The 24,084-nt window shown below is 47.8% G+C and overlaps 1 protein-coding gene across 1 annotated transcript in view; it reads left to right on the forward strand.

The window, feature by feature from the left end:
- Positions 1–24,084, forward strand: part of LOC144734129 (mannosyl-oligosaccharide 1,2-alpha-mannosidase IA-like) — a 434,227-nt gene that overhangs the window by 228,051 nt on the left and 182,092 nt on the right. The window contains exon 4 of the mRNA XM_078616197.1: positions 4,696–4,814. Coding sequence (XP_078472323.1) covers positions 4,696–4,814 — 119 coding nt within the window. The remainder of the gene's footprint in view (positions 1–4,695; positions 4,815–24,084) is intronic.

Here is a 24,084-nt window from a genome sequence, read left to right on the forward strand (position 1 = left end):
CGCAAACTCCAAATATACCGCAGCAGGTGTCAGGGTCGAGATCGAACCGACGACTTCCTGTATACCAGGCGAAGTAGTTAACATCTCCTAGCCACCCTGGTGTCAACGGCACCATCTGAAATCTTCCCACCTTGGAATGTCGCGAAAATGTAATTGCAACTTCTATGACTAAAGGGTAATGGACTAACGCATCTTCATCGTCCCAATTGGCTCTCCACCGTGATATTTACTCAACAACTTTGAATCAGATACTCGCAGTCGCATCTGATTACAATTCAAGTTGTTTATGTACCTAATTTGCCCTCTTCCCTGGTTACTACTTGCACCTATAATGTTCTTAGGTTTTTTCGTGACGGTTCCACCTAAAGACGGAAGCTTGTGTTGCCTCCCAAACGTCGTGATTTTTATTTTATTTGTATTTTGTTTTTATAAATTTTAATTTTTTACCTACGTGACTTTACCGAAAAAAACCTAAGAATATGAATCATTGCAGTCACGAAAGCTTCAAATCTAGAACCTATAATGTTCCCAGCCAACACATTAAGCTCAGACCCTTTGTTTTCTCACGTGTAAGAAATCTAACTCGCCCTATTGCAATGAATAGTTTGTCATAATAAATAGCAATTATTCACCCGGAAATGAACTTGGAGTGGGCTGCTCTCCTTTGCCAGAATAATTAGCTTATCGAATTTTTACATCCATATCAAAGGTTCGCTGTTAAGAAGCGTGATCCAGTTATCTGCCAGCCCAATAGCATGCCAAGTCCTGTAGTTGGGTGTTTAATGCTTAATACAAATGACTGAACTGAGTTTTTTTTGTTTGTTAAATGAAGCTCTTGATGTTGATTACTGATTGCGCATTCAGGTGGCTGTGAGTGTTTTAGTGGTTAGGGATTAACATTTTATTGGGGGTCTGTTGGGGGGTGAGGGGGATCTCGAAGCCTAATGCTGATTAGTGGTGATTGCGTAGTGGAAAGTCGATGGTTCCTGAGTGCGTAAGAGATTTTAAATCCTGCCCCGACACCACCGGGGATGATCTCAGTGGCGTCGAATTATTCCGTGAGCAATCGCAGACAGGGCCTGGCGAGGAGAACACTCAAATGTAATCGATGCTTTCCATTGCGAACTCCCGGCAACGCTATCGAGCACCGGGCGAGGGTAACGATCTCGCGTGTGACTGTTGTTTTTTTCCCCCTCCTTAAGACGCCGGGTTAAAGGTTCTGTCTCTGCCTCGACGTAAAAGCTGTTGGAATGTGGGAGCCTCTCTGCGGCATGAAACTTCGTTCCAGGAAATCTGGGCAGGACGCGCGCGGTGGTCCCACGCCGGACGGCAACACTGCCTCAGGGGAGTGCCCCTGTTATACGTGTCCCAGTCATACGTGATTCGTGCCCCTGTTCTACGTGATTCGTGCCGCTGTTATACGTGTCCCAGTCATACGTTATTCGTGCCCCTGTTCTACGTGATTCGTGCCGCTGTTATACATGTCCCAGTCATACGTTATTCGTGCCCCTGTTATACGCGTCCCAGTCATACGTGATTCGTGCCCCTGTTCTACGTGATTCGTGCCGCTGTTATACATGTCCCAGTCATACGTTCTACGTGCCCCTGTTATACGCGTCCCAGTCATACGTGATTCGTGCCCCTGTTCTACGTGATTCGTGCCGCTGTTATACATGTCCCAGTCATACGTGATTCGTGCCGCTGTTCTACGTGCCGCTGTTCTACGTGTCCCTGTTATACGTTATACGTTCCCCAGTTATACGTGTCCCTGTTATACGTTATACGTGCCCCTGTTCTACGTGTCCCAGTCATACGTTATTCGTGCCGCTGTTATAGACGATAGAGCTGCGCTCGGGCCTGCGCTGGGCCCAGACTGGGCGGCGTTGCACCCCCATGAGCGATGAGGCCTCATTGCCTCTCACTGCTCCTCCGCCATGCCTTCTTGTCCACATTCCTACATCCTCCCTAATAAGTGAACATTGGTATCCTCAGCTCATTAGATTCAATCTGTTGTTCTTTGATTGGTATCCACCTTTGGCTGTTTGTGCATTTGTTAGCTGTTCAGCATCTGATAAGTGAAACACTGTCGCGGGAGTTTAAACTGCTCATACGTCAAATTTATCCCAATTTCCCCTAGGTTCAAGCTGCCACATTACAAATATCATCTCCACTTAAGTAATTTTCCCGCTCTATGAATGCCTCGGAAGATTAACCTATTCACATTGCAATAAATCCATCGGGCTAAATATTTTAACGTCTTTATTTTTTTTTGTCACGCAGAGAGAAGGTAATGTGTCTGTGCTACATCAAGAGCTGTTACTCTTTCGCCGCTCCGCAATGAACGGTCCCCGCAGCTTCAGTGGCGTGCTCTTGCCAACAACATCTGGCAAAAACGAGAACGCCTTGTGACGGTACACGCACTGCTGATGAGACCCGGAAGGTTGAGGCTGGTCCAGAGGTGCTGTTAAACATTGCTCTAACATGTCAATAAGCAGATGGACTGGGTTATTTTTTTAATTCGATTCGAAGCTTTCGTGACTGCAGGAATTACTCTTTAGTTATTTCGGTAAAGTCACGTAGAAAGAAAATATTATTTAATTAAATTTTCTACGTAACGTTACCGAAATAACCGAAGAGTATTTTTTTTTTATGTTTACGAGAGGCAATGTTTTTGGTTTATTATGTATTCTGTATTTAAAAACTCATTCTTTTTGGAACTGCTTTTTGCATTTAGTTTGCTGTCCTTCCTCCGTACCTCCGATCGGCATGGTCGGCTACGTACGGTGAAAAATAAGTTCTACGTGCCCGTACATACGTACATGCCCCTTGGCGCGGACTGCAGCAAACACTCCGGAGCGCCGTCTCACTCTGCCACTATCGGAGGCACCATCAGGGCCGCCGCATTAACGACTCCGTTGGCAGGGTGGAACTGACAGACTGCCTTTTAATGATCCGAAGGGGGGTGAGGAACGTGTGGGGAGGGTGGGGGGGAACGCAACGCGACTCGGGCCAAACCGCACGCGTCAAGTGGGCTTGCCGCTCCGGTGCAGAGCGATTGACGACGAGACTTTTTTTTTTCTTGGCCGACGTTTCGCCGCGACGCTGGGAAATATTTTTTGACGATGGCCGGGTGGCCTCGCGGTCGGAGGGCTGGCTGGGAGACAAAGGCGGCCGTGTCAAGTTGGATGCTGGCCCTACCCCCAACGCCCTCTAAATCACGCCTTTTGCTTTGCCGGCCTTAATAGGGGCCCACTAACGGCGCTTCACTTTGATTGGGAATCCACTGGAGCAATGCACTTTTAAATCTAGATTGAAAACTAATTTCTTGAGAACTGGTTTTCGTTTGTTTACTTTCTTGGTATTCCCCCGCACCTCTGATTAGCACGGTTTGGCTACGTACGGTGCCAGAGAAGTTCAACACACAGTACATACACGGAGGATTGATTCCCGTGACACACGCACACTGGCGTGTTCTTTCCTGCGTGGCGTCTAAACTGGTTGAATCTTCTTGGTTCTTTAGGTAAAGTCACGTAGAAGGGAAATAATAAAATTAAAAAAATAAAACATAATAAAATACAGCGGCCGTCTTCACCTGAGGACGGTTGCTTGCATTGTGGCCGAAACGTCATAAGAATTGTATTTTATTATGTTTTGTTTTATTATTATTTTATTATTTCCCTTCTACGTGACTTTACCGAAAGAACCAAGAAGATGAATCCCTGCAGTCACGAAAGCTTTAAATCGAAGCTGGTTGAATGTTTGTTGTCAAAGCTTCGTGATTGTGGACAACTTGCAGACCAAGGGGCGACAAAAGAGGTTGTTGTGCATGATCCCTTCCCTGGTAATGTCTGCGTGGCGGGATACAGGACTCTACCCAAGCACAAGGACACTCTGTGCTTACTTAACGCGAGTCCCTCGGACGATCGCTCTGCCGTATGTTCGCAAGATGAGCAGTTTCCCGCTGGTTTTAGGAAACAAAATGGTTCCGAGTTGGTGGGGAAATAAGCAGCTTTGTACATTTTTCCATCAAATGTCAGCAGCAATGGCCGTTGGCACCAAGACACAAAGCACATGCTTCGCCGTACGTTTTTATTTCTTTATTTTTAAACTGCACTATTTACTACGGAGTGTGCATTAACGTCACTGTGACGCTAGAACGCTGGCGACGTCTGCGGTGTAACGCAGAGGCAAGACCCGGAACACAAACTGATGAAATTCTGTTTCTCTCTGTAACCGTGGACACACTGTTCTTGTAAAGTATAGAATGCATCCAATAGCCTCTCGCCTGACCGAATAGAGATTATGAATACAATAGACATACTCAGGATATGTATGTACGTATGTTGAACTTCTTTCGCACCGTACATAGCCAACCGTGCCAGTCGGAGTTGTGGGAAATTGACGAATGAATGCCTTCACCTTTACATAACCACGTGCTCATAATTCATACGATCCTGTTTCATGGAAGAGCCACATCTGATACGATGTGTACTAAAAACACATCTTCCCGTTCGCACGTGTGCTTCATTATAGAAGACGTACCTAGGTACCGTACATGCCTTTGTGTTTCCCGACACTTTATTGCACCGCATTTCAGTTGCGCCGTGGTTCGGCCCCGCGTGTCCATGACCCGCCCGGGGTTGCGAGATCCACCTCCTCCCCAATCTGACGTTTGCGGTGGCCATTCCTGGGCAGGGAGCGCGCGGATGGGAGCCACGATCGTGGACGCGCTGGACACCCTCTACATCATGGGGCTGCACGAGGAGTTCATGGACGGTGCCCGCTGGGTCAGCAAGCACCTGGACTTCAACGTGGTGAGCACGGAGGGCATACCGCCCCCCCGCGCGCACCTCGCCAACAAACCCAGGGCCTCGGCAAAGCCCGCCCGTGCGTGGTGTAAATGTCTCGGTTAAAACGTGTGACGGCGAAAGGTAAGAGAGATGCCTGAGTAGTTAAGTGGTTCCCGCCCGCCCGCCCCCCCCACCCCCCCCCCCCCCTCATGTGATGGCCTTATCAGAGCCTCTGTGTAGCAGCAACCACAAAGTTGTCCCGGGTGTGCATGTGGGATTCCGTCGCGACGAAACCAGGTTTGTCGCGTTGTGGTGCCCTTGAGGGTATCGGTCATCGTTGACCCTAACACGAGTGGCACACGCAAGGGGCACGAGGTTGTCCCGATGCCAACGGGGGGGAGCCCTATGTTTTGGTTCTGTTTGAAACGACTCTAATCAGCAAGGTGAATCGATTCTAATTTCATCGATTTTAAATGCAAAAAGAAGCCTTTTTACCTTCAAACTGTTTTATTTTTTCGTAGGTGGGGCACAGCCCGGACGTTATTCAGTGACCTTGTTTTAGAATTTTTAGAATCGCTATTGCGCCAAACTCATAGCCTCGGCGATGATTGCCGCTGAGGTCGTGACGGGTTTCATTTTCCATTCTTCTTGCTATATGGCCCGTGTACCGCTCCCGTTCTGCTGTAATGTACGCTGGTGCCTACTTTATCGATTGATTGATGAAACGTTTAGTAGTTTGACACTTGGGTTTGGCTGAGCTCATCTCTTAGATTCTGAATATTTATTTAGACTGGAGGAATCCGATGAGTTATATAGCTCTTTTTCACAGTTGTTCAGTAGGGGCGGGCCAGAAATTTACAACAACAAACAATACAAAAACACGATCGGAGTGCAAAGTATAGTAAAGGTAAACAAATCACATTTTTTTTATTGTACCAGGTAAATCCCACTGAGCTGCCACATATATATATATATATATTTTTCAGAAGTGACCTGGCCACAAATGAGATAGCTCGACGAAGCGGCTTATCACGTGAAAATGTATCGCAGCCAAATTAGAAATTTACAGCTGCCAAATAATCTAAATAATCTCCAAAGAATAACATGCACGGATGTAATGGACGGTTGACACTCAAGAGACAAATCTTTTGCCGAGCGTGAAACAGCCCCATCTGGTGTGGGGGTGAGAGAGCCCACCCCTCCCTCCCCCTCCCCCATGCGGTGGTACGTATTGAGGTGTGAGTCTGGTGTCATCTTCCTGCCCTAACACGAGGCCCTGCTGGACCGTGAGTCATTTTAAAGAATTTTCTTTATCTCACGACGCCAACCCTTAAAAAATGGCACAATTGAATGGTGATTTCGATTTAAAGCTTTCTTGACTGCAGGGATTCATCTTCTTGGTTCTTTCGGTAAAGTCACGTAGAATGGAAATAATACAAATAAAACATAATAAAATAATTCTCACGACGTTTCGCTAAATTCCTCTTGATATGCAAATTCTTTTGTCAAGGCGCTCTTCCCCCCTCCATCCCAGCTTAAATAGACGCTCCAAGCCTGGGGTTGTCATTCAGATTCTGTCTTCTCGACAGACCTGTTCTCCACCTGAGGACGGCTGCTTGCGTTGTGGCCGAAACGTCGTGAGAATTATTTTATTTTGTTTTATTTTTATTATTTCCATTCTACGTGACTTTACCGAAAGAACCAAGAAGATGAATGGTGATTAATTCAAATTTTGGAGGAGAGAAAAAATTGCTTATCCGATGTAAACACGTTACAGAATTTGTCAACTGATGTTTAACCGAGCAGCCCGTGAGCCTTAAGGCCAGTCTCCCTTTTCCTGTTGCCATTTCACGAGGCAGCCTCAGACCAGTGTCACCGCCATCACTGAGTCTCATCAGCAAGGCATCAGCACCCTGACTCCTTGCCATGGGGTTTGCCCAATGTGAAGGATGAAAGCCATTCTAAAACAACATAAACATCTTCTTGGTTCTTTCGGTAAAGTCACGTAGAAGGGAAATAATAAAATAATACAAATAACACATAACAAAATAATTCTCACGACGTTTCGGCCACAATGCAAGCAGCCGTCCTCAGGTGAAGAACACAGACATGTTCTTCACCTGAGGACGGCTGCTTGCGTTGTGGCCGAAACGTCGTGAGAATTATTTTGTTATGTGTTATTTGTATTATTGTATTATTTCCCTTCTACGTGACTTTACCGAAAGAACCAAGAAGATGAATCCCTGCAGTCACGAAAGCTTTAAAGCAACATAAACATCTCAACGGATTAATGACATCAGGGCCCACTGCAAACCCTCAAAAAGTGCATCAAGTGTTCTTGCCTTTAGGCAATAAACATACATTTTTCAGAAAATGTCACTTCATCGGTGTATAAATTTTTTGAACGGACAGCTAATAGTTTGTTTAATGCGGCAACATATGGCTCTTATGAGAGATCAAGAGATTGAGATGTTTTCTGATGGCTTATCGAGTGTGGCATAGGGGAATGCTTCAAAGTGTTTTTTTGTGAATTATTTACAATGGGTTAGAGTTGGTCGTGCACTCACGATAATTTGCCCCTTACGGTAGACAAAGAGAGTAGCACAAGATAGAGTGCAGAGATGTTTGATAACAGCGCAAGACATCGGTAGGTTGGTAGGTATGTATGAATGTATGTTCAACTTCTTTCACACCGTATGTAGCCAACCGTGCTCATCAGAGGTGTGGGTGAAGGACAATGAGTTTCAATCTAGATGACGATTTAAAAGTGCTTCACTCCGGTGGTTTCCTAATATCGGAAGGAAGAGCGTTCCAGACGGCCGCAGAAGCGCATCTGAAAGCGCCACGCGATGCGGTGACCACCGTCTTTGTCCGATGGTTAGCCGAAAACTGCTGCTGCAGCGAGCATGGCTGTAGTTGGCGAGATGGTTTATGCTTCTTGACGAGATCCGCAAGGTATTTTGGTTCATTCGTGGCAAGCGCTTTGCGTGTAACGAGCGCGACCTCTACAATGTACTCGTTCGGGCAACTGGAAGCCAACGCAGGCTCAGGGAGAGGGTATACGAGTCCCCGGGGTGGGTAGGCAGGCAGGTAGGTTTTCATTCTTGTCAGGTGGTTAGCAGTGGCGTAGCCTGGTTAGCTTGGGTGTAGGAAGTGAAGCGGGGGCCCCATTGTCCCATTCCCCCCTCTGCTCTTCGTAGTCCAGCGCTTGGGCACCCTCCGACCCGTCGGTTCCCGGAGCAGTTGCACTGCCTGCACACTTTTGCTCCCGTTAGCTGCGGTGCTTGTTGCTGGGTGTATATATAAGCAGTCTTTATTGAGAGCCAGATTGTGGCCAAATTAAAACCGTTTTAGCTCTTCCAGGGTAATGCACTACACACGGCGTATATTTATACCGAGACAATATCAAAACAATAATTAAAGAACAAAAATTGCGATCAGTTTCAGTGCGAGGCTGGAGTGGCATGTTAATCGAAAAAGCACGTAACACGTTTACACAATGAAGATAATTACTAAATTATATATAAAAAGAAAATGTGGCGAGACAATGCAGCCGCTATATACTGCAATAACAGCCGTAAATTGCAGTAATTCAATCTTAATAAAATATGCTTGGAGTAATCTGCCGGAGCTGCATGCATCAGCCAGCCTTTAAAACATTTATAACTGCGATGGCCCATTATAGCTTCAACCGAGAAAATGATATTTGATTGAGATGGTAGAACCGATAAATGAAGCATAGACCTATAATATCATTCCATGTACCCGAAGCAGCGTACATTAAAGTTTCGAATTAAATCGCCCAAATTTCCCAACTCACTCCCATTGGAAATGAAGTAAATTGTGTGCATTATAAAGCCTTTAAGGCCCATTTGAAAAACGCATCTATTTAATGAAGCCTACCTTTCCTCTGGTTGATTGCGATGTGCTGTCAGGCTGGTAGGGAATAGACAGTTTCTAATAAAGATGATGATGAGATGATGCTGGTGCTGATGAAATCACTCACGTGCATAGCACACAACTCTGTTTAAACACTGAACGCAAGTCCGCACCTCCGATTGGCTATGTACGGCGCAAAAGAAGTTCAACGTGCATACACACTCGGGGCTCATTCGTGCACTGAATAATTCGTTAACCCTTAGGGCAGCTCCCACTCTCGGTTCTATTTCCTATTCCCTATAAATCCCGAGCACGTAGATATATTGCACTGGTCTCATGCTGAACACCTTCATACCGAGGTCACCGTGAATGATTTTTTTTTTCTATATTATAACCCTTCACCCAGGAAGGAGCTGACGAATACAACATTATTTTCCAGGGTTATACTCCGGCTGATTGGGATGTTTTTGGTAGATCCTTGAGTGAATATTCTCCTGTGTGGAAGGGCACCTGAGTCCGAGTTTAGAGGGTCTATCTCCGCACAAGACAGGTTTCTGTAACTGCTTGCTCTCATCGCCGTCATCGTTGTCATCGCCATCGGCTGTGATCAATCCCACTGCAGGATGAAGGACTCCTCAAGCCTCTCGCGATGTGTAATAACCCGTGTGGCATCTTGCGCACGAGCTAACTTCAGCTCACGGCGTCTTCTACAGGTGAAAAGGGGTAACTTTCAATGCCATCAGAAAGAATTAAGCCTTTAACGTGTATTTCCTATGCTCGCTTAACGACCAAATTAATTAACGTGGGACCAATTACCAGTCGCTAAGAGGGGTTCTACTGGGCAGATCTTTTTCAGAAGCGACCTGGTGCCACCAATGGTAGCTCAACGGAAGTGTGGCTTATCATCACGCGGACATTCATAGCAGCCAAATTACTCTAAACGTACGATTGTAAGGGTCGCACAGCGGGCAACGGTCATGCCTCGCAGCAAGAAGGCCGTGAGTTAGATTCCTGACTCACGCTTTCCTGTGTGGCGTTTTGTGCGTTCTTCTCATGATGTGCGTGGGTTCCTTCTGGGTTCTCCGGTTTCCTCCCGTAGCTAATAACAAAAGCACGCAACCTAAGTGGTGTCGGTCCAAACATCCCGATGACGAAAAACTGCCTGCAAAGTGCTCAATTGGGATTACACGCAGCAGCAACATTGCCTTCTGCTGCAATGACGTGGCAGGTTCCTCCTAAAAAAAAGGTCTTGATACTCTGTAAAGCTTTCCCGGGTAAATAAAAAAAAGAAACACATTCCTGCGGAGGGAGCTGGTAGGAACGTTGGGTTGCTCGGTCAATGGCCAGGGTCGACGGCGGCGTGGTGTATTCCGCAAATATGCCCGACTGTGAGGGCGGGCACAAGCCGGCGTGAGTAGGTTAAACGTTGAGTTTTATAAGGGCACCACGGGGTGACCAGCCCCTCCCCACCCAGGCCCACCCCTCCCAACCTCCACCCAGCTCCACCCTCACCACCCAGCCCCTCCCCACCCTCCCCTCCCCACCCAGCCCCTCCCCACCCTCCCCTCTCCACCCAGCCCCACCCCTCCCATTTTTGGATTCATGACGGACGGACGGACACAATAATCCCCTGTGGGCTGGTGTAACTAGGAGGTTCCTACAAGTATAAACAAAGTGCCTCACTGCTCAAACTAAAGCTGACGTGTCGCTCCATCTCCGTCGGTGACCCTGAGCAATGAGATGGAAATTCCATATTCCCATGGCAGAAGCTGTTCACGTCATAGGACAACCACTGTTGCATCCCACCTACGGGTTGTTATCTTATTGACCGCAGAAGGATTGTATTTTTCAGTATTGGAACTCGTAAGTGGAGCACTGTAACCCGTGGCATGACCTAGCCCGATCGCGAGTGGTTTTCTTTTTTTTAGGCCTTGCAATGTTTACGACGCTCTGCGTTTCGCGTCCTTTCAGCCCTCGCTCAGTTTTGACTTCCTCCGCCTGGAGGTTCGACTCTGCCTTCGTTTGCCGCGGCCGAGCCGAGCGGGTGCGAGGTTTGCGCGATAGGAGAGGCCATTACAAAGTCCACCGAATCAATCGGCAAGTAAAGCAGCCGCTGCCCCCCGCGCGATCAATGTCTGAATAAGCCAATTGGGGTTCACCTGCGCTGCTCCCTGGCCCACGTCGTGACGAACGCACGGCGATTTTCGATATGCAATAGTAAATTAACAACAACAACAATAATAATTTAGGCTTGCAACGCGTCCGCCTCCACGTTGCTCGCTCGCTCCGTCGAAGGGAGAGGGAACGACTCGGATGCACGAGGAGGAACCGCAGACGAGCGGGAAAGGTGGCAGCCAGGCGGGTGAGCCGTAACAAAGTCCCACCTTCCCCCTCCCAAGCTCTGCAATCCTCTATATATGAAGGTGTTATCAGTCAATCAACGAGTGTTTCTACGTGAGAGGAAACCGGGCCACGTGGAGAATGTCCATGCTCGCGAGGGGGGCAACCCTCTTTACCCCATACAGGTGGAGCAGGTGGCGTTCACACTAACTCTGCTGCCTTCTCCTGGCGAGCCAGGCTATTGGCACCTCACCGATGCACACGGGAAAGCAAGGAGTTTCGCGACATCTGTGCGAGACCCACCAGCCCTTGCCGCTGTCTCCACAGCGCTGGCTCTGCGGGCTTCCACGTGCAAGCGTAGCTATCGTCACTACCTGCGCCAGCCAGCGCCCTTGCGGGGTGTGCTAGGGGAGCTAGCTCGTGCCCCTGGAGCTACGCCACGCTCGTCAGCCAGACGAATCGGCGGAGCCAGCAGCTGCATCGTCTCTTGCTGTGACCGTCATGATCGCTGCTACTGCTGTCAGGACGGGGGGGGGGCGGCGGTGGCGACAGAGGCTCCCACTCCGCAATTTGAACCCGGCTCCCCGAGTTCGATTCCTGGCCACGGCTAACATCAGCGGCGAGTGATAGAGCAACCCGTTCTGGGCCCGTCTTTAGCAATCTGCATTGACAAAATGTGGTGAAGTATGATACAACAATCCCGAAGACTGACGTGTCCAGATAGTCGATAAAAAATTCTCTGTCCGTTTGTATTTAATTGTTGTCCGAGGAGCACTCTGTGTGAAGCCAAGAGTGGCTGACTAAATTGTGACGAACCACTAGCCGTGCCACCGCGTGTGGAGGTGTGGAGCCTAGTCAAGGGAAACGCATCCGTCCTGTGGTAGGATGGTGCAGTGGCTACACTTGTGCCTCACAGCGATTAACGCCTGGGTTCGATTACAGACTTGTGCGATTTTGATTGTGGCGTTTGTATATTCTCCCCCTGTTCTGAATGGGGTTTCTTCAGGTTCTCCAATAGCTCAGACAAAGCGTCCCACATAACTGGGTATTGGGTAAAATATACGCAATGCTGAGAAATCGACTGTAAATGACTCCTTTTTGGGTGTACACACAATCGCGACGTTGCCTCCCACTGCGAAAACTTTGCAGGTCCCTCCTGAAAATGGTCCTTGAGACTCGGCGAGTTGCTTTGCCGGGTAAATGTGAATTAAATAATGAAGACAATTGGTAAAAGAAGTGGTATAATTTTTATTTGGGGTGGGGGGGAGGGGGGGGGGGGCATTCCCTGGCGCAATCGTGATAAACTGCCCGCCGTGATGATTCCACCGACATTTCTGCGTTTCCTGATTACGATAGCAACAATTTGAGATGTAATGTACGATTTCTCTAAAATAGAATTGTTAATACAAAAAAAAAACTCCCCACAGACAATATTTTCTTGTCCACGTGAATAATGCACGCGACCCGTTATTTGCCAGATTTGCTAAATTGTCACCGCACGCTTGTGCATTTCTGCAATTGCAACGTAAAATAAAATTGACAAAAAACAATAACATCCTTAGAAAAACAACAACACGCACGTACACACACGTGGGCTTTCGCGAGAGCTTAGTTGCATCGTGGAATGCGCGACAGCTTGATTTATCGTTTGTTACTTTGTGTTGCGTTAAATTTAACAGCCCTCCTCTCTCGCTGTCTCTTTACCCCCCCCCCCCCCCTTCAGACTCTACGCCACTAAATGTACTCAGCCGGGGCCCTCCTTTCCCATTGCTCACGATTGATCTTCATTTCACTCTTCACCTCCGACTCCGGGGGTCGTTCCTGTCGCCGCCGCCGCAACTGTGCGCGTTTGTGCGCGAGGGGATACGTTTAACGTCGGGGCCGGGTTATTCGTGAGCGCCGACGTCCGCTGTACCCCTGCAGCCGCTTTACGACGTCGGAACTCGCGACAAACGTCCGTTACCCGCGACACGGGCGGCGGTAGTGGTGACGCACGGCGCTGCGCTTTCGAAGCCGGCGGCTCGAGTTCGATTCCCGCTCACGACGAATATATGAAACCGCTCCTGGCCCTCCGCCAGGTCGACCCGGCCTCAAATTAATGCCTATTTGCGGTAGTGTAACGGTTAGCACGCTATGTATGCATGTTCATGTATATGTTTGTGTGTACAGGGAGTGTAGCGGTAAGCATGCTGTGCTATGAACCCGGCGACCCGTGTTTGATTCCCGCTCATGGCCAACACCCAGTGACGAATATTTGAACCGGTCCTGGACATTCCCTAGGTCGACTCAGCCTTTACACAAACATCGCCGCAAGGGAGACGAGGGATGTGGTGCTGGCCACCCACCCCCTCGTGTGCTGTGTCGGCCTTCATAGGTGCTACTCGCCAACAGCACTTGCCCCAACAGTCTGTTACGGGAGGGGGGTCTTTGTCTTTGGTCCGTGGCACACCTGTGATCCAGGCACAAGGAAGTGGGGTTGGTGTATGATGCCAAGGTCACGTGTGTGCCAGGACACTGACCTGTGGGGTGTCCACAGAAGGCAGTACAGCAAAGAGGTTGCTGACAGGTCTGTACACTTGCGCGTGTGTCGTTCCCTGCACATTTGAGCCTTCTCCAAGCCACGTTGGCCCCTCCCCGCCCGTGCGAGATCGCAACGTCTCAACAGACAAAGACACGGGGCCAAATGTCCCGAGCTCGACCCTCCCCAACAGAGAGCCGCAATCAACTCGGATAACAACAAAGTCACCGTAAATCATTGCACCGTGTCTCCCTTGGGACATCAGACGCACACCGAGCTGGGCTGCTCGTATGTACATCACTTTGTCAGTCCCCTCCCCATGCCTCGCGGGATCCCTGGGGGCTATTTGACCATACTTCACCGCGCTCGCCAGTTGCGGTTGCTGAAGGCGGGGAGCATAGACGTTTGGAGCGTTGATATACTGCACGCCACAGAAGTGGGATTTTACTGTGCTGTTCTCTGATGCCCACAGCCTAGCCTCAGAGCAGCCTATAGCACCTATGTTATGGATGGTGGCCGTCCATCCATGGGGGACATTCTGGGTGAACCGGTCACCGCCAAATTGTGTTGTGCATGGAGGCATTTCAGTGTTCTTTCCCGAGCAAACAAAGGGCGAATTGAGATGCAATGCAAGTTGGCGTCTTGCTGCAGTATTTGTTCCATTAATAATTGCCATTGATCACTCCGCAAGCTGGGGGAGTCCCGACTCGCGGTTACGTACCCTGGCCACAGCCTCGTGTTCGCCGAATTGTCAATAGGCAATGTTGGCTTTTGCATTGAATCTTGTCGCCGTCGAGTGAGCGAACGACCCGAGAAGACGACGCCGCACGACCACTTCAGTTGTTTAAGGTCCCCCCACCCTCTCCCTCCCACCCTCTCCCCTCCACACCGAAGCGATGAGTCGTCCCTCATCATGCTTCTTCTCCAACGAGCGTTCCGCCACGCTGTCATAGTCATCCAGAGTTTACTCATCAGAGTTGAAACAGAACAGCTTCAGTGCAAAGCTAGCTTCAACGCTAGCACCCGTGGTGGTGAGATGTTAACTAGCTTGCGTGATATGGAGGAGGTTGTGGGTTCGATCCCGACCTTGACGATAACTGTGTATTTGGAGCTTGCGTGCGTCTCTCCCCGTGGTCGTGTGGATTTTTTCCGGGTCCTCCGTTTTTTCCCTCCACATTTAGAATCACCGTCACGCCTTTAGAGTATTTGGCTGCTGTAAATTTCCGCTTGATGATAAGCCACCCTTTTGAGCGATGATTTGCGGCCAGGTCGCTTCTGAAAAAGAGCTACATAGCTCAGAGGGCCTTACTTGGTAACAAAAATAATACTTATTTACTAAGGAAAGCCACACTTAATCTGAAGATTATTTTTTCAGGAGAGTCCTGGATTAGTAATTTTCGGCCAACTCTAATTACATTGGATGTTTTAGCTATGGATACCAACTGGAAAGCTCTGAACAAACCCGTATATAGAACAGGGGGAGAAAATACAAACACCGCACAAGAAAAGGAATCGAGCCCAGGCCCCTTGCTGCTGCGAGACAACACGTGGTACAACTGAGAGCTATAGAGCTCAGTGGATCTTACCTGGTAAAATTAAACACAGTTTAGTTTTCGCTCATGGTTTAGTTTAATGCAATCTCTGTGCATGGGGTCATGGAGTAACCAGGCCAATAACGCAGAACTCGCTTCCCACATTCCACGGCTCACAAACCGGGACATGGCACCACCTAAGGCGGCGCTTCTCAACGTCTCCCGTTGAACGTCGCTGGCAGGTTGAAGCTCGCTCGATATCAGCGGAACGCCGAACCCAAAACAAAGGAAAGAATCGCAGTTGGCCCAACTGCGCGTGGGAGCTGACGACGGCCGTCTGCTGCCCCGTCACTGCGCACCAGCGACCAATGGGGAGGGGAGACGGGCAGGAGGTGGGGGGGGTTTGGGGGGAGTTCGGGGGGATGGATCGGCAACTGAACGGCATGGAGGAAAGTTCGACTGTCCCTCACTTTTGGGTGCAGTTGAGATTCTTTCCTGCGATTCCGAAAATACAACGGCACATCTGGGAATTCGCCGCGACACACACCGGTTGTGAAGCACCGAGCAGAGTTAGCCAAGCTTTAGACGTACCGATTCATTGATATGGTGGATGAGAGTGTACGTATTTATGTATGTATGTGGAACTTCTTTTGCAACATACGTGGCCAGCCGTGCAAATCGGAGGTGCGGGAAAGAGTGAATTGCTTGGTAACCCATTGATCTCAAATAGTTATCGCACAATTTAATATTATTGGCCACGTGGAGAAATGTAACCGATACCTCAGGTGGTAGCGACCAATCCGATATTGGCTCTGAGCTCGGGGACTGTCGAGGTCAACCGGGCCCAATCACAGCGGCTGCTCACATTGCAGGTTGGTTCACGATTCAAAACCACGTAAGTGCTTTTTTTGTGTTTACAGTCATACCTCGGTATACGACCGCTTTGGAATACGTCGAATTTGGGACACGTCGTGTTTTGACGAGAGAAAAAATGCCTTGGGGTACGACGTCTTGCTTTGGGATACGACGCGCTTGCTAGCGCTTGTATGGGTCGGGATGAGTCACCGCGTAACCGCGTAGACCCCGTTCACGACTCCTCCCCTTCCTCACCACCATCCTCGTAGGCTACCAACTCCTCTCAGCAAGGTAAAGGGACGTTAAATGTTATTTTTTATTTACATTTCTTTTAATTTATTTATGCATTTATTTTAACTTATGTATGCATTTTAGTAATAAGTCGTGTCTAAATAATTTTATACAACCCCATTAATGTATAATATGCCATATAAAATATAATTTCTTATACTCTGGTACGGATTATTTCCTTTCCCTTTATTTCTTATGGGAAAAATGCGTTTGGTGTCCGTCATTTTCGGTCTAAGTCTTACCTTCTGGAACGAATTAACGACGTATACCGAGGTGCCACTGTATATTGTTGTCATTCCCCCGCACCTCCGTTGAGCATGGTTGGCGACGTACGGTGCGAAAGAAGTTCAACGTACCTGCATATATCAGCAATGGATCACAACGCAGTTATTCAGCAACCGCTGATGGTTTTTGCCGAATGTGCAGAGGCCGAGTGATATATTTTTTTTGGACACGTTTTAGCGTGTTTTTTTAAACTCCGTATATCAGCAGTGCTGGCTCGGTGCCCTAACATGGCCACTATGAAACCCTCTGAGCCACCCCAGGCAACCTCATCTACGCCTCTATATAAGGAACGAAGCAGGTGGACTTCTCCACAAATCTGGCTGTCGCCTGATGAAGCTAGTTGTAATTACTGGCGAAACGTCGTACTCGAATTGTAAATGTTGTGGTTTGGCTCTCCAACACACCGGTGTTGCTGTAATAGTGACGAATTGGCATGTTCTGTTTACGTGACACCCCTAACTAGTTGGCTGTGTCGGGTGGTGGCGGGTTTTAATGACGCATTTATATATTTACGCGATCTAACCCAAACAACCTCTATTATGGATGCTATTGGTCGCGAAAGCCTGCCACGTGTTAAACTGACGCGGCTTTGAGTCATTCATGTAGCGTGCTACTCGTCTGTTGACTCTGCTTCTCTGGCCATTGGCCGTGTGAAGCGTCCGATCACAACCAACGAGCTCACCGCAGTCATTATTGACATTTCCCGAGACGAGATTCAACGCAGCCGCACATTTGGTCGCATTTTTAGTTTCATTTTAATCGGATCAGAAAATTGGCGTTGAGGCCGCGCTTGCCCCAGGCGTGTGACACCTTTACGTGACAACCCGTGGGCGTTCGCTCCGCGCGCTAATGTGCGTCGCCGTTTCGAATTGTACATTTGCTTAATCGGTGCCCCGCGTAATTGTGGGGTGAAACTGAGTCATGTCAATATAGGCGGCTCAGTGCAGCGAGAGCCGGTGCATTGTGTGTTCTGTTTGTGTGTGTGTGTGTGTGCGTGCGGGCGAGCGTACGTACAAATGTAACAGATTGTTAAGGTATCATCATGTCCCACAGTACCAAGAATCCAGGTTGAATTCCAAACCGCGATGTGGATGCTCGGTGGAAATCGGTCGCTAAAATCTGGCCTCGGGTCTCCTCCCATAGGTTGACTGAGCCTTAATTTGGGAAGCTGGTGTCATATCGTTCAACTGGTGTTGTGGTCGCGTTTTGGTATTTGCCACGCCGCGCCCTAGAGTACCAAGGCTGCCTTAACAAGTGCTCACAAACACCACAGTCTCACGGACTAAATGAACGATTGTTGTATCTCGTCCTCCGTGCGTTCGATATTGCCGGGTTTCTTGGATCTCCGCGTTGTACCGCTCAGGGGAAAGAAAGGTTCAAAGGTCGGCCATGATGAACGTTATCATTGGCAGATTGTGTCTATGCCTGGTCTGTACCCAACCCTTGGATAAATTCATCCTTAAACTGTGTTTTATCATCTGACAGAGGGGCAGTGTTGGCGTGAATATTAGCACAAGGGATACAATTGTGGTCAGGTGTGTGTGATGCTTTTTCCCGTCACCCATTCTGTTCCATGTAGCCTTTACTAGTCGCTCGCTCAGAAATCAGAATCTTAATTTATCCTGGAAGAATCCGATGAGCTGTTAAGCTCTTGTTCACAGATGTCCAGTTGGGGCAGGTCAGAAAGTTACAACAAACACACGATAAAAGTGAAAAGTATTCGAAAGGTAAGAAAATCACAAAAGATATATATACAAGTTCAAATTGCAGTACACCAATTCCCAAACTTAGGAAAGACAGCAAAAACAACAGCAAGAACAGTCCCCCAGACCACACAAAGACAACACACATTCCCGCATTAAAACCGCCGCTCGCTAACCACGACTATCCTGGGACTCTTGACCAGTGTAGAAGGAGGTTGGTGTGCTCTAGATTTGAAGTTTTCGTGACTGCAGGGATCCATACTCTTTGGTTCTTATATACAGCCTCTTGTTACAGCAACCCTTTTGCCCACTTCAGCAATTGTTTCTTGCTGTGGTTGTCCCACCTGATGACGGACGCTTGTGTTGCTCCCGAAACGTCGTGATTTAATTTATTTTATTTTATACCCACGTGACTTTACCGAAAGAACCAAAGAGTATGCGGTTGGTGTGCTTTTGTGTCGACGGCAAAGCTTTGACTTGGTGTAAAAGAGCTGGCGTATTAACGACGAATTATCGTTATGCTTACACTTGTTTACCCAGAACTGCCTCTCCAAGTCTCATGACCTTTTTCAGGAGGGTCCTGTGGCGATTGCACAGTAGGAGTCAATGATTTCCATGGAGGTGAGATGTTAACTACCTCGCCTGGCATACAGGAAATCGTGTGTTCGATCCCGACCCTGACACCTGGGTATTTGGAGTTTGCATGTTCTCCCCGTGGTCACGTGGATTTTTATCTGGGTCCTACGGTTTTTCCCGTCACATTTAGAATCAACGTCCGTTCAGAATATTTGGCTGCGATGCATTTCCACATTATAAGCCACTTCTTTGAGCTGTCGATTGTGGCCACGTCGCTTCTTTAAAAGAGCTGTACAGCTCAGTGGGCCTCACCGAGTAATTTGGTGGAAATGTTCTAACTCAGAAAACATTTGGACCATGATGCCAGCGCACAATGACCTCCTCTCTCTCTTGCAGAGAGAGGAGGTCATGGGATCTATAACGTCCGCTGTAAAGTAGACAGAGCACAGTAACATTAAGGTCACTATGCACACCGTAGTATCAACGATTAACACATTTGAAATCGAAAATATACGACTTCCAAAAAGGCCGAAGGACATTCCAAATAAAACCCTCATCGACGACCCCACGATTGCTATGCGCGGCGTTGATCTGCCAGGAAAACTGCGGCGCTCCGTAAACCGTTTCAGGACAGCAACAGGTCGCTGCGCACACCTCCTCCACAAGTGGAGAATTAAAGACGACCCACGGTGTGACCGCGGCCAGCCGAACCAGACGATGGACCACGTTAAATTTCCTTCCACCGCTCTCCCATTGACATGTTTCGTTGCTTCTACATACTATTAACATTCCCTCCCTTTGTTAATGCTACCCCCTCCCTTTGATGCTGCTAATCCTGAATAATGCATGGGCATAATATGACTTTGAAACCCCCCCGCCCACCTCCTACGCATTGTCCATTAATATGCTAAATTCCTCTTGATATGCAAATTATTTTGTCAAGGCGCTCTTCTTCCACCTCCAACCCAGCTAAATATATACGCTCCAAGCTTGGCAGTGTTTCATTCTTCACCTGAAGACGGCTGCTTGCGTTGTAGCCGAAACGTCGTGAGAATTATTTTATTATGTTAGATTTTTATTATTTTATTACTTCCCTTCTACGTGACTTTACCGAAAGAACCAAGAAAATGGACCACGTTGTGAACAACCGCATCCCACGCCGGCTCTCCGGCGGACTGAGCGGTATTAGTCGCGCTACTGCTGAAGCTATCGCATGGTTCACAGACTTAAACTTGGATGTGTGATTTGCACTTACTTACCATACGCTAGAAAGAAAGTATCAATGAGGGGTGGCCGCTGGATTCTAAGCGTGCACCCCCGCACCCATTAAACCCAGCGGAAACGAAACTTTTTGGTTTCAGGGGTGGATATTGATGACGGACGGGGAGAGATTGATTCGTTCTCTCGGGGAAATATACATTTCCATTGAAAATCGCTTGACGCATTTTCTACTACCCATTACAGAATTTGGCTCACAGCAATGGATGGCATGGGCACTTTCGCAACTAATGACTGCGTCTGGCAGTCCATGCACTCAGGCAGATGTCCTACAGCTAAAACCGAAAATGGCATTTTTTTTAAACAACGGTGGCAAAAAACAAAAGCTGTGTTTTTTTTGTTTTAAATGCACAGAGTTTGATCATCAATTACACGAGACTTGTGCCATCAGCGTCAATGCACTAAGACTCCATCCATCATGGGACACCCCCTAAAGGCAGCAGATCCTCATATTGTATTTTAGGAAAGGCACAGTGGGGGGGTGGGGGGCATGGGTGAGTGAGGGGGGGGGGCAGTCACTGTGAGTCACGTGGGTGTCCGGACACCCCCCCACCCGCCCCCCCCCGCCAAAATTTGTCGATGTGGATATGGAGAGATTCGGACACGTTTACGGCCCTGGTCAAAAAATAAAAAATCCCCCGTATAGCCTTAACAGACTGTAGGGGCAAGTGCTGTTAGCGAGCACCTATGAAGGCCGGAACGGTACGTGAGGGGGTGGGTGGCCAGCACAAAGCCCGACCGTCTTTGTCTCCCCAGTGGCGATGTTTACACACCACACCAGGTACTCATTTCAGGCTGAGTCAACCTAGGGGAGGCCCAGGACCGGTTCAGATAATCGTCACTGGTGTTGGCTGTGAGCGGGAATTGAACATGGGTCGCCGGATTCGTAGCGCAGTGCTCTAACCACGACACTACCACTCTCCACAGTCAGCACACACATCCACACAGCCAGTGCACACACGGTAAGCACACACACACATTCACACAGCTAGTGTACACACACACAGCACACACACACAGCACACACACACAGCACACACACACACACAGCACGCACACACACACATTCACACAGTCAATGCATCACACACACACACAGCCAAAAATCGCGTAGCACAAGTGCAAACGACGTGCGCGCGTGCCGTACGACTCCCCTGCGTTTCACAGGAGAGTCGCGTCCCGTGTGCACACGTCATTCACACGCCACCCTCTGCCACCCTGCACCATCCTGTACCACCCTATGCCACCCTGGGCCAGCCTTGTGCAATATTCCGCGTGCTATCAGCCTGTGCTACGCTGCACCACCCTGCACCATCCTGCACCATCCTGTGCCACATGCACCGCACCACTTCCCTGCGCTGTGGACGTGGTTCACGGCACACCACGTCACTGTAGAACTGCAGTGTTGCATCTTCGTCCCCTTATCCGTGATAGGTTTTTTTTAGCGGAAAAGAGGAGTTGAGTGGCAAATTCATCCTATTATCCATGTTTACGCATTTTCTTGTGGATAAGCGGAGTAAAAAAATAATGAATAACCGCAGGTAATCGGATTCCCAACGTTAATACCAGGTATTCGCGCGGATAAGAGGAGTTCCGTAGTTTACGCGTGTAGGGTATAGGATTGTGGCTTCATAGTACATCTTTCACACTAATGGTAGGTTTTTACCCTTTTAACTGGTACAAAACTGACACCTTTATTCAAGGCATCATGTTTGCAATGACCACAACACAAGTAGTCAATAAAGCAAACAAAAAGAAGCAACTCTGATAAGGATAATAATATGCACTGTCCTTGAAGTTGATTGGCCCACACCCGAGACGGCTTTCTTTAGAGCCTTGTCCCCATTGGTGTAGGGCCAGATGACACCAGAAGGCGTACAACTCAAAAACAGTGCAATATCAGAGTATTGAGAGTTTGGGGTAAACATTTACACTATTAGATCTCTTTTACCAGTGGCAAAATATAATGGTAGGTTTTTACCCTTTTAACTGGTACAAAACTGAATATAGGTGTCAGTTTTGTACCAGTTAAAAGGGTAAAAACCTACCATTATATTTTGCCACTGGTAAAAGAGATATCATAGTGTAAATCTTTCACACTATCAAATGCTGCCATGTAATTAAAATGAAAAGCGAAGATACGGAATTGGATTTGGAGCAACTTGTGTCATTTTCTAATGTGATTTATCTCCAGTCGTTATATTTTCACGAGCTTGCACAGCAGTGGTTTCGCAAAAGCGAAGTTAAACACACGTTAAATTGGGCCTGTCGGCAGGATTGCACATCGCGTGGCAACAGTAATTAATGACAACATTAGCAAATATCTGGTCGTTGTGCTTCTGCAATCAAACCTATAACAGACAGGAACAATTCGTGACCAGGGACAGTTACCGCTTCCCCAAGCGTGTGTCTGTGCCCCTTGCAGCTTTCTATAAATAAACCGGCGAAAGTCCACCTCTCAAGCCAAATTAAACATGAACGTGTTTCGTCCGTCAGCCTTTCTCAGCCTTTAACAGCGGTCAATGCCTTTCAAGCGAACCACTGATGGGTCGGCTCATGTTGCAGGCGGGAGAAATCCACAAAAGAAATACTTGATGGTCAGATCAGTGTAATTGCACAAAAAACGCATTGTGGACTGTCTCGGAGGATTATGGGCCACAAATGAAGGAATAAGTAGATTGCTAGATTGGTCAATTAAATGTCCACATGATGATAAGCCACTTCGTTGGGCTATCATTTGTGGCCAGGTCGCTTCTGAACATTAGTTATATATAGCTCAGTGGGCCTTACCTCGTAAAATAAAAAATAGTTTATCGTTTAGTTTGGACAGAAGTCTGTTTTCTTATCTCTACAATGACAGGTATATGACCCATCAAAATGGAATAATAGAGCAGGCTGAGAAAAGTAACATCAGTTTCAAAATGCAACACAGACACGGTGTACACAAGCCATTGAGCCGCCTATGGCATTGTGCAAAAATAAAAACCCATCAGCAGTTCCTGAAGAAGTGCATTGTGGTCCTCTTGTCAGTTAATCACATCTGGTCACGTGCTGAAATGAAGGCAGCCTCGCTTATTGAATTGACTCTCTCCGGGTCGTTTTGTGTTGTGAAGCGATGATTCTCCCAGAGGAGCCCTGTGAAACGTCCACGGCAGAAGTGACGTGGTTGACATAGCACTGTCCTTAAGCACAACTTTATTTTCTCACAGCAAAGTGTTCCACGGTATTTTGCAGAAGTTATGTGAAAGAAAACTTTGCCTTTGAATGCGCACGTCAAGCAAAATATATATATAGCCTCCTTATTTTTAATGATGTTTGCGATTGAGTATCTGACACGAACATTGTTGATCAATTACAGAAAATCCTTTCAAATGCCAGACGCGTTGGCTGCGTGAGATAAATAAGTGCTGGACTTTTTTTTGTGCAAAATTGTATTCCAGTTATGCCACTTGGGGTGTCATGGCCGAGTGAGTAGAATTTTAAATCTGCTTTAAAACCTCCGGGCACTAAAATAACGCGAGACTTTTTATTTTTTATTTTGCCATGTAAGACCCCACTGAGCTATGTATATCTCTTTCAGAAGCGAACTGGCTATCACAAATGATAACTGAACGAAGTGGCTTATCATCATGTGGGAAATGTATATCAGCCAAATACTCCAAACGCACGTTGATTCTTAACGTGGAGGGGAAAAGCGTAGTATCTGGAGAAAATTCCATGCCGGCACGGACAGAGTTAATTCACCGAGTCTGAAGACAGTGGTATGTTTTTTTATTTTCTGGAGGTCCTAATTCATGGATATTTTGACACTTTTATCGTAGCGAGAAAATGTGCAGACAAGGCAGCTGCAGAGGCCTACAGAAAAATCAAAGGGCAGCTCCAAATATTTGGGAAACTTCTGTCACAATCATCCGAACAATATAGACGCAAGTCTCGTCGTGAAGGTAATTATCTATGCTCTTTGGTTCTTTCGGTAAAGTCACATAGTAGTTTTATTTTATTTTATTTCTACCCACGTGACTTTACGGAAAGAACCA

Source organism: Lampetra planeri, chromosome 50 (assembly GCF_965212315.1).
Source record: "Lampetra planeri chromosome 50, kcLamPlan1.2.h2, whole genome shotgun sequence".
Classification (NCBI taxonomy): Eukaryota; Metazoa; Chordata; class Hyperoartia; order Petromyzontiformes; family Petromyzontidae; genus Lampetra; species Lampetra planeri.